Source organism: Stegostoma tigrinum, unplaced genomic scaffold (genome assembly GCF_030684315.1).
Source record: "Stegostoma tigrinum isolate sSteTig4 unplaced genomic scaffold, sSteTig4.hap1 scaffold_499, whole genome shotgun sequence".
Classification (NCBI taxonomy): Eukaryota; Metazoa; Chordata; class Chondrichthyes; order Orectolobiformes; family Stegostomatidae; genus Stegostoma; species Stegostoma tigrinum.
Window position 1 is genome coordinate 27,501 of NW_026728429.1, and position 9,475 is coordinate 36,975.

The 9,475-nt window shown below is 44.6% G+C and overlaps 1 protein-coding gene across 1 annotated transcript in view; it reads left to right on the forward strand.

Moving 5' to 3' along the window:
- LOC132208658 (uncharacterized) overlaps positions 1-7,634 on the forward strand; it is a 28,894-nt gene extending 21,260 nt beyond the window's left edge. Inside the window, exons 3-4 of the mRNA XM_059644092.1 lie at positions 3,087-3,355; positions 7,472-7,634. Of these exons, the coding sequence (XP_059500075.1) occupies positions 3,087-3,355; positions 7,472-7,618 (416 nt within the window). The 3' untranslated portion in view covers positions 7,619-7,634. The remainder of the gene's footprint in view (positions 1-3,086; positions 3,356-7,471) is intronic.
- Positions 7,635-9,475: the final 1,841 nt, after the last annotated feature.

A 9,475-nucleotide genomic window follows, 5' to 3' on the forward strand; every position in this document is an offset into this window, starting at 1 on the left:
CCACATCCTTACCACTCTCTGAGTAAAGAACCTGCCTCTGATATCTATCTCAAATCTATTATCCCTCACTGTTTAGCTGTGCCCCCTCATACAAGCTGATGTCATCATCCTCGGAAAAAGACCCACACTGTCCACCCTGTCTCATCCACTGATCATCTTGTCTGTCTCTATTAAATCCCCTCTGAACCACCTTCTCTCCAATGAGTACAGACCCAAGTCCCTCAGCCTTTCTTCAGAAGACCTTCGCTCCGGACCAGGCAACATCTCCTCTGCACCTTTTCCAATGCTTCCACATCCTTCCTGTAATGGGGCGACCAGAACTGAACGCAATATTCTAAATGAGACCGCACCAGCTTTTTGGACAGTTGCTCTGGATCTCAATCCCACTGCCAATAAAACCTAAAACACCGTGAGCCTTCTTCACAGCACTATCAACCTGGATGGCAATTTTCAGGGATCGACATAGATGGACACCCTCTGCACAGCAACACTACCAAGAATCTTTCCATTGACCCAATATTCTGCCGCCTTCTTATTCATCCCAAAGTGAATCACCTCACATTCATCCGCATTGAACTCCATCTGCCACCTTTCCGCCCAATTCTGCAGTTCATCCAAGTCTACCTGTCACTTGCAACATTCTTCCACATTGTCCACCACTCCACCGACTTGAGTGTCATCTGCAAACTTACTAACCAATCTACCAATGCCTCCGTCCAAGTCATTTATGAAAATGACAAACAGCAGTGGTCCCAAAACAGATCCTTGAGACAAACCAGTAGTAACCAGACTCCAGGCTGAATATTTTCTATCAACCACCACTGGTTGCCTCCTCAGCCAAAGCCAGTTTCTAATCCAACCTGCGAAATCTCCCTCAATCCCATGTCTCCATGTTTTCTCCAATAGCCTACCATGTGGAACCTTATCGAAGGCTTCACTGAAGTCCATGTCCACCACGTCAACTGCCCGACCCTCATCCACGTGCTTGGTCACCTTCCAAAATTACTCAATGAGGCTTGTGAGACACGACCTGCCCTTGACAAATCCATGTTGACTATCTCCCATCAAATTGGTGCTTGCTCGATGATTATAAATCCTATCTCTTATAATCCTTTGCAAAACTTTTCCTGCAACAGACGGAAGGCTCACTGGGTTTATAATTACCTGGGTCATCTCTACTGCCCTCTTTGAACAAGGGCACAACATTTGCAACCCTCCAGCCTTCTGGTACTAAACCTGCAGACGATGAGGATTCAAAGATGAAGGCCAAAGGCTCCGCCACCTCCTCCGTAGCCTCCCAGAGAATCTGAAAGTTTCGCAGGATGATGCGTTGTATCCGGAGGTTGGTGGGGTGGTACGTCAGGACGAGGGAGACTTTGTTTTGGTTGTTGTTGCGGGGTGGGGTGAGAGGGATTTGTTGCAGGAAATGCTGGAGACACGGTCGAGGGTGTTATCAACCACAGGGCGGGGCAAGTTGTGGTCTTTGAAAAATGAGGACATCTGAGATATACGGGAATAGAATACCTCATCCTGGGAGTGCAGATGCAGAGGCAAAGGAATGGGGAATAGGGGATGAATTGTTGCAGGAATATGGTGGGAGGAGGTGTAATCTTGGTAGCTGTGGGAATTGGTGGAGTTGAAATGGATATTTGTTTCTCAGTGGTTGGAAATAGAGTGGTCCAGGTTGGAGAGAGAGGTATCAGAGATTGTCCAGGTGAACTTCAAGTTCGGGAGGAAGGTGTTGGTGAAGTGGATGAACTGTTGGAGCCCCTTGTGGGAACACGAGGCGGTGCCGATACAGTCATCGATGTAACGGAGGAAGAGGTGGGGTTGAGGGCCAGTGTAGGTACGGAAGAGGGAGCGTTGCATGTAACCTCCAAAGAGGCAGGCATCGCTTGGGCCCATGTGGCGACCCTGGCCACCCCGTTTGTCTGTAGGAAGTGGGAGGAATTGAAAGAGAAACTGTTGAGGGTTGTTCAAGGACCGGAACTTCCCCCTCCTCAGTGGTCAAAAACGCCCTCGACCGTGTCACCCGCATTTCCCACACCTCATCCCTCACACTCGCTCCCCATAATAACTACCAAAACAGTGTCCTCGTCGCCCTCACGTACCACCCCACCAACCTCCGGATTCAATGCCTCGTCCTCCGACCCTTCTGCCATCTGCAATCCGACCCCACCACCAAAGACGTTTTTCCCACCACCCTCAGGTGACTCCCTGATCCGCTGCACACTCCCTTCGGCTGCATCCAAAACCAGCCCACCTATCCCGTCCTGCAACCTCAAACCCCACCCCCATTTCCTACCTCCTAACCTCTTCCCGCCCCCGAGACCTGTTCGTCCTCCCCGGACTGACCTATCCCCTCCCTACCTCTCCACCTACACTCACCTCGACTGGCTCCATCCCCACCTCTTTAACTTGTCTGTCTCCTCTCCACCTAACTTCTCCTCTGTCCATCTTTGATCCGCCTCCCCCTCTCTCGCTATTTATTTCAGAACTCTCTCCCCCTCCCCCTTTTCTGATGAAAGGTCTCGGCCCAACATGTCAACTTTGGTGCTCCTAAGATGCTGCTTGGCCTGCTGTGTTCATCCAGCTGCGCACTTTGGTATCTCTACATCTCTTAACAACCTCATTAGGTGAGTTCTACAGAGAACTGTGCAGGGTAGACTTTGGGTTTATCATTCTAACTTGCCAGTCCTGAAAGATGAAAGTTGGTTTGTGTTGGATGTTTGTCTCATAGCTACGAAAGATACACTGAAAGGATTTTTCAAATCTTTTGTTGAGAATTGTACCCATTTAGTCAGTAATCCTTTTCCTTTTTTAAAGCTTCCTTGGTAGTGACAAATTTCAAATATCTGCGGAATTTTATTTGGCTTTGTATTGGTTCTCTGTGATTCTCTGTTAATGACTCGACGACCTGCTAGCTGATTACAGAATTTATCATTGATGTGCTTCAGTCTTATAATATATATCCCAATTTCAGGAGAAAGTCCAGAGAGACCTTTTAAAGGAAAGGGGTTTAGAAAGAAAATCTATCGATCAAAATCATGAATAGTTGATAAATTATTTGCATTTCATATTTCCAGAACCTACCCCGGAAGAGAGAGCCCAGAGAATTGCCAAAGCTGTCCGCAAACAGTCAACAGAAGTGAAGGAAAATTGGGAGCAATTGAAAACCCGTGCGAGCAACTGGCAGAAACAGGTGGAAAAGGCGTTGGAGAAACTTCAAGAACTGCAGAAAGCTCTGGATGATCTTGAGGCTCATGTGATAACAGCTGAGGGGGTCCACACTGATTGGCAACCTGTGGGTGACCTGCTTATTGATTCATTGCAGGATCACATTGATAAAACCACAGTAAGTGCAATTACATTACACTTCACTTATGAACAGATGTAACCACAATGTTGTATGGAGACCATCAGTAATATGAGTATTCAGTAATATTGATTGAATGGTTGTTAACTGAATTTGCAAATTAAAAGTTAGTTGAGCATGCCTTCTGATGATATCACAACATGAATATCAGTATAATTGAGGATTCTATTAGTCAGTGACATCAGCTGAGTTATCTGCTTGTTGCCATGTTATCAGGGTTAAAGGTAAAGTCTTAGCACGCCATTTGGCGACTCCTTAGAGAGAGACAACTGGTTATGATTTAACCTGAAGATCACCACGCCTCAGTCAAGTAGAGCGGTTGAGGCGAAGACCCTTTGTGGTAAGCTCACTGGTATGGCAATTGAGCCCTCTCTGCAGGGCATCAGTCTGCATCAAAAACCAACCGTTCAGCCAACTGAATTTGAATAGAGTTTAGGATTGGAGAGCAATCCATGCAATTATTTTTTTAATGAATGTTTCTCACTGAGACTCTCTCACTGGCAAACTTTTTAAAAGCCAGCTCAGCCATACAGGCGAGATCAGTTCCTGATCTCAGCTGAATTTTTTGACCTGGGGTGGGTCAGCGTTAGGAGTTCAGTGATTGGAATGAATTCTCATTAAGTTAGCGAGAGGGATACTGCACGTGAATAGATCGATGTTTTGAGCAGAGGATGAGATATGAGCAAAAGTTTAATTGATGTGGAAGACCAGCCACAATCATCATCGACGGTGGAGCAGGCTTGAGCGTCCATGCAACATTGTGCTGCCGCTATTTGACTTGTTCTGTGGAAAGGAAGGAAAATGGTCAAAGTGTCAAAAATGATGAAGACCACATCATTCTACAACCTCAAAATTTGATTGTGTTCAGCATATTATCACTCCTGGTACCCCTAAATCCTGGTCTGTCATCTCAGCAGCTCGACTCTGCCCAAAAGCTGGTTAGAAGTGACATTTTTGAGGGATCTTCCCAAGTCTGAAAATCATTTTTGTTTTTGTGGAATCAGAGTTGGCCAGTGTGGAAGGAGGTCGTTTGGCATATCATAGCTCTTTGAAGTAACTCCCCAATTCGTCCCCCTCTGCTTGGCAATGACTTCAACCACTTATAAAATCTCTTTAATGGAGGGAAACTTTGAAGGCGTCTGAAAGGAGTATTCACGATCCCAGAATACAACTGAGCCTTATTAAGTTCTTAGTTCTGACGATCAAGAGCTTGATGAAAGAGGATTGTTTTAAAAAGTGCCTTAAAAGAGGAAATGTACAGAGGCTAAGAGGTGTAGGAAGTTAGCGAGTTTTGAGAAGATTTGTTGCTCGGGTTGAGGTTCTGGATGTGAGTTTGCTCGCTGAAGGTGTAGGATGTCTCTTGTTGGGTTTGAAGCCGACACAATTAAATGTTTGGCAACTAGTAGTGGGCCGTTTGAAATCAAGAGTGGGCAAGAGGACATAATTAGACGAGTGCAGGTATCCTGAAGTATGGTTGGACTGGTGGAGATTACCAAAATAGCCATAGGCATAGCCAAGGAACGATTTGGAAACAAAAATGAGAATTTAATCAAATTACCGTTAATAGTATCAGTCAGGTAGAAAGTACAGAGAATAGGATTTGGTTCAAGGTGAGACTCGGGCAGTGGAGTTTTAGACGACGTCAAGTTTCCAATGGTCAAATGTGGGACTCCAACAGGGAATGCATTGGAATTGTCAGGTCCAGAAGTGAAGTAGTTCCAGATGAAGGTTTCACTGCTAATGAGCCAAGACAAGAGACAGGTAGGCAGGATTGAAAAGGTGTAAAGAGACAGCTTTAGGGATTGCATGAATGTGTTGTTGGATGTTCATCATGGGATAAACAAGATGCCAAGGTTGTGCTGAGACAAGCGTAATATTACATTGTTGCCAAGGCGGAGTAATGCAATCAGTAGGCAGTGAATAGAGGTTGGTGTGGGGACCACAAAGTGGTCTTCCCAGTTTGAAATTGTTATCTCTACATAGTTGCACAACTTTATGTTCTGTTCAAAAGGCATTACTGACAAGGAAACAGAAGTTAGCCATTTGTTTACTTGTCAATATATCTTGATTTTTCCACCATGTTCTCCAATTATTAACACAACATGTGCACTGTACGAACTGAACTGTTCAAATCTTAAAAGGAAATGTTAAAATTGTGGAATATAAAGTTAAATTTATTTCATTGAAAATTTAAATAAATTACATGCAGGTTTGACCAAGACTGCAAGGAATTAGATGGAACACCAGATGAATAAAACAAGCAGTGGTAAGGTGGTATTAGCTGGATGTTCCTGAAGAAAGAGAACACAGCCAACCTTTCTTCCATCAGGGGGATTAATTGTGTGGTGTCAGACACAGTCGATTCAATCATTCCTTCTGTCTTTACTGTCTGACTATACTATGGTTGTAATATTTCCTTTTTTAAATGCTCAAGGTTAGACATACTTCACTTGACATTCTCATTTTATAAATTTTAAGAAGTTGACTTATTGTCAAGTCACGGTAGGATTGAAGACACATTCTATAACTGTTTGAAGTTAGAAGTCACATGACACCAGCTTATAGTCCAACAGGTTCATTTGAAATCACACAAGCTTTTGGAGTGCAGCCCCTTCATCAGGTGCAGTTAGTGAGGTGACCACAGAGAGACACAGCTTATCAGCAGAGAGATCAAAAGATCATAGAATTGGCGTGAGTGGAGTGTCAGATAATAACTCTATACAGGTGACCAAGAGTGTGAGAGGCAAGTAAAGCGTTTATAAAGTCCATGTCAGTGCTGTGTTGTCATGATAATCAGGCAGCGCAACAGGAATGTACAAAAGGTGACATCTCAGGTCAGACTCTGACTTGTAGTTCAGAGGCTTGTGTTCAGAATCTGTCTTAGAGTTTTAACCTTTATTTCAAAAGCAAGAATTTATAAGATACCACACTGACTGTAACTACAAGTTGTGTGTTTCTTCAACAAAATATCTGCAAACCAACAAACATCCTGGATGAAGACTTATTATCTGACACTCCACTCACACCAGTTGTATGATGTTTTGATCTGTCTGCTTATCAATTGTGTGACTGTGTGTTTTCCTCCCTGACCGCACCTGATGAAGGGACTGCACTCCCAAAGCTTGTGTGATTTCAAATAAACGTGTCAGATTATAACCTGATGTCATGTGAGCTCTGACTTTGTCTATCCTCGTCCAACACCAGCACCTCCACATTATAACTGTTTGGAACCAAGTCAGTGCAACAGGTATATGTCGAACATTTGACTTCGGAAGAATGCCTAGTGCTGAAAAATTCATTAATAACAAAGGATTTCTTCATTGTGCCATCTATCGTAACATGCTGCGTCTCATAGTCATAATGAAAGGATGGCCACTTCAATTTAGCAGGGCCAAGAACAGTTATGGACATTTTTGGCATGGGAGGAGGCCATTCAACCTATTTTATCTGTCCCAGCTCTCTCCCAGCACAAGAAAATTAATCCTTCTCTCGAACTCATTCCACATATTTCACAGAATTGAAATATATAGGTACATATTTAGGAGATTTTAACATCAAGTGAGCAGTTCTCGCACTTCACCTTGTCACTAAAAGGAAAACGTGACTTACAAAGAGTGGGCCTTTATTTTGTTCTGTTTTGATGATGAAGCAGATGCAAGTCAAAGTGCTGGAAGTGGCCTCTTGAACTTACCAACTGTTCAACGTGTATAAAATGAATTCAGTGCGCATCTACTAAAAGCAGTTTTATGGAAGGAAAAGGTACCAAAGAAGATTTGGTGTATTGTGCTTGATGCTATTATACTCCAACCTGTGAAAACAGAACTCGACGACTGTGAGTGTTGAGTTCTGAGAGGGGGCTATCTTGTTTGAATTTACATTGCTCAGCCTAGGCCTATGTTCCCAACAGCAAAATTGGTAATCCAGCAAGAAATGGAAATTTCTCACATTTGTTGGCTGTAAGTGTCTGTTTAAAGTTTCCTTATATACAGGTGCTTAACCTGCTTTTACAGTTTGAACATTTGTTGTGCCAATGAAAATTTTTTGAATGGTTTCACCTCCAGTTTTCCTGTTTATACGTATTTGGTATTTTTTCAGGGTAAGGACTATCTGCAAAATCTGAGATTGGGTTTTGAAAGACAGCAGCCTTTGTTTTGGAGAGATAATGGGAATTGCAGATGCTGGAGAATGCGAGATAACACCGTGTGGAGCTGGATGAAGACAGCAGGCCAAGCAGCATCTTAGGAGCACAAAAGCTGACGTTTCGGGCTGAGAACCTTCTTCAGAAAATGTGGAGGGGGTGCGGGTACTGGAATAAATAGGGAGAGAGGGGGAGGCGGACGGAAGATGGATGGAGGAGAAGGTAGGTGGAGAGGAGAGTATGGGTAGGGAGGCAGGGAGGGGATAGGTCAGTCTGGGAAGGCCGGACAGGTCAAGGGAGTGGGATGAGGGGAAATAGGGGTGCGGCATGAGGTGGGAGGGGGGATGGCTGAGAGGAAGAATAGGTTAGGGAGGCGGGGACGAGCTGGGCTGGTTTTGGGATGCAGTGGGAGGACAGGAGATTTGGAAGCTTGTGAAATCCACACTGATACCATTGGGCTGCAGGGTTCCCAAGCAGAATATGAGTTGCTGTTCCTGCAACCTTGGGGTGGCGTCATTATGGCACTGCAGGAGGCCCAGGTTGGACGTGTCCTCTCAGGAATGGGAGGGGGAGTTGAAATGGTTCGTGACTGGGAGGTGCAGTTGTTTATTGCAAACTGAGCGTCGGTGTTCTGAAAAGCGGTCCCCAAGCCTCTGCATCGTTTCCCCAATGTCGAGGAAGCCACAACGGGGACAGCGGATGTTTTGGATATTTCTTAAGCATTGATTTTCATTCAGAGTTGGTTCGATTTTGCTGAAGCAATAGACATAACTCACTGTGACGTAGACAATGTCAGAGTTAATGTTTCGCGTCCTGTGACCCTTCCTCAGATCTCACTCTTCACTGATGCTGCCAGACCTGCTGAGCTTTTCCAGCAACTTCTGCTTTTGTTGCTGATTTACAGTGCCCACAGTTCTTTTGTTTTTTACAACACAGACAAAACTTGATCTCTGCAGGAAGCATGATGCTGCATTCTCCAACTTCCCTGGCCTTTTGTCATATAATATTGTCTTTTTAGGACAGAAGTGGCTTTTTTTTGTTTGTTTTAACTTCTGCACATGCTTTCTCTGCAGGTTAAAAGTCTACACCTTTTCAGTTCACTGCAGTGCTGCATAATGAAGACGTGGAACAATTTTTTTTAGAAAGTAGAAAATCAGTGTGGTTTGTTTTCCAAAATGTGATGTGTAAGTGCAACACTTAACAGTGTGTTCATCAAACTATTGTTTCCTTTGATCTTTGTGTTGCAGAAATTTCTAGAATCATTTCATATATATTTTTCTTGATATATTTTAGCAGCTTTCCTGGAGCAAGTCTGTTTTCCTTCGGATGAGACGACTTTCAGACATACTCCCTTTATTATGAGATATAATTGGGGTAAAATGAGGAGGATTTTTATTCACTGAGACACACATGACTATATGTTTAAAGCATTGGAAAATGCATTCTGTTCGGACTGTCATGTTATCTGGTGTTTGTACCAGGCTTTCCGATTAAATGCAAGTGATTAAGGATGCTAATGATGCCACATGTTATTACAAGAGGAAATGAACTTCCAAGTAAGGATTTTATGCCACATTTATACACAGCATGGACCACGCAGCATGGATGCAGTGGCTGTGGGAAATGGGATGCAGTGGCTGTGGGAAATGGGATGCCGTGACAGAGTGAAATGGGATGCCGTGACAGAGTGAAATGGGATGCCGTGCCTCAGTGAGATGCTCACAGCGATTTGCCCCCTCCATCCCGACCCTCTCGCAGCGAATTGTCCCCTCCGTTCTGACCCGCTCGCAGCGACCTGCCCCTGCAGTCCTGACCCGCTCACACTGACTCGCCCCTGCAGTCCTGACCCGCTGACAGTGACTAGCCCCTGCAGTCCTGACCAGCTCACAGCGACTTCTCTCTGCAGTCCTGACCCGCTCACAGCGACTTCTCTCTGCAGTCCTGACCCGCTCTCAGCGACC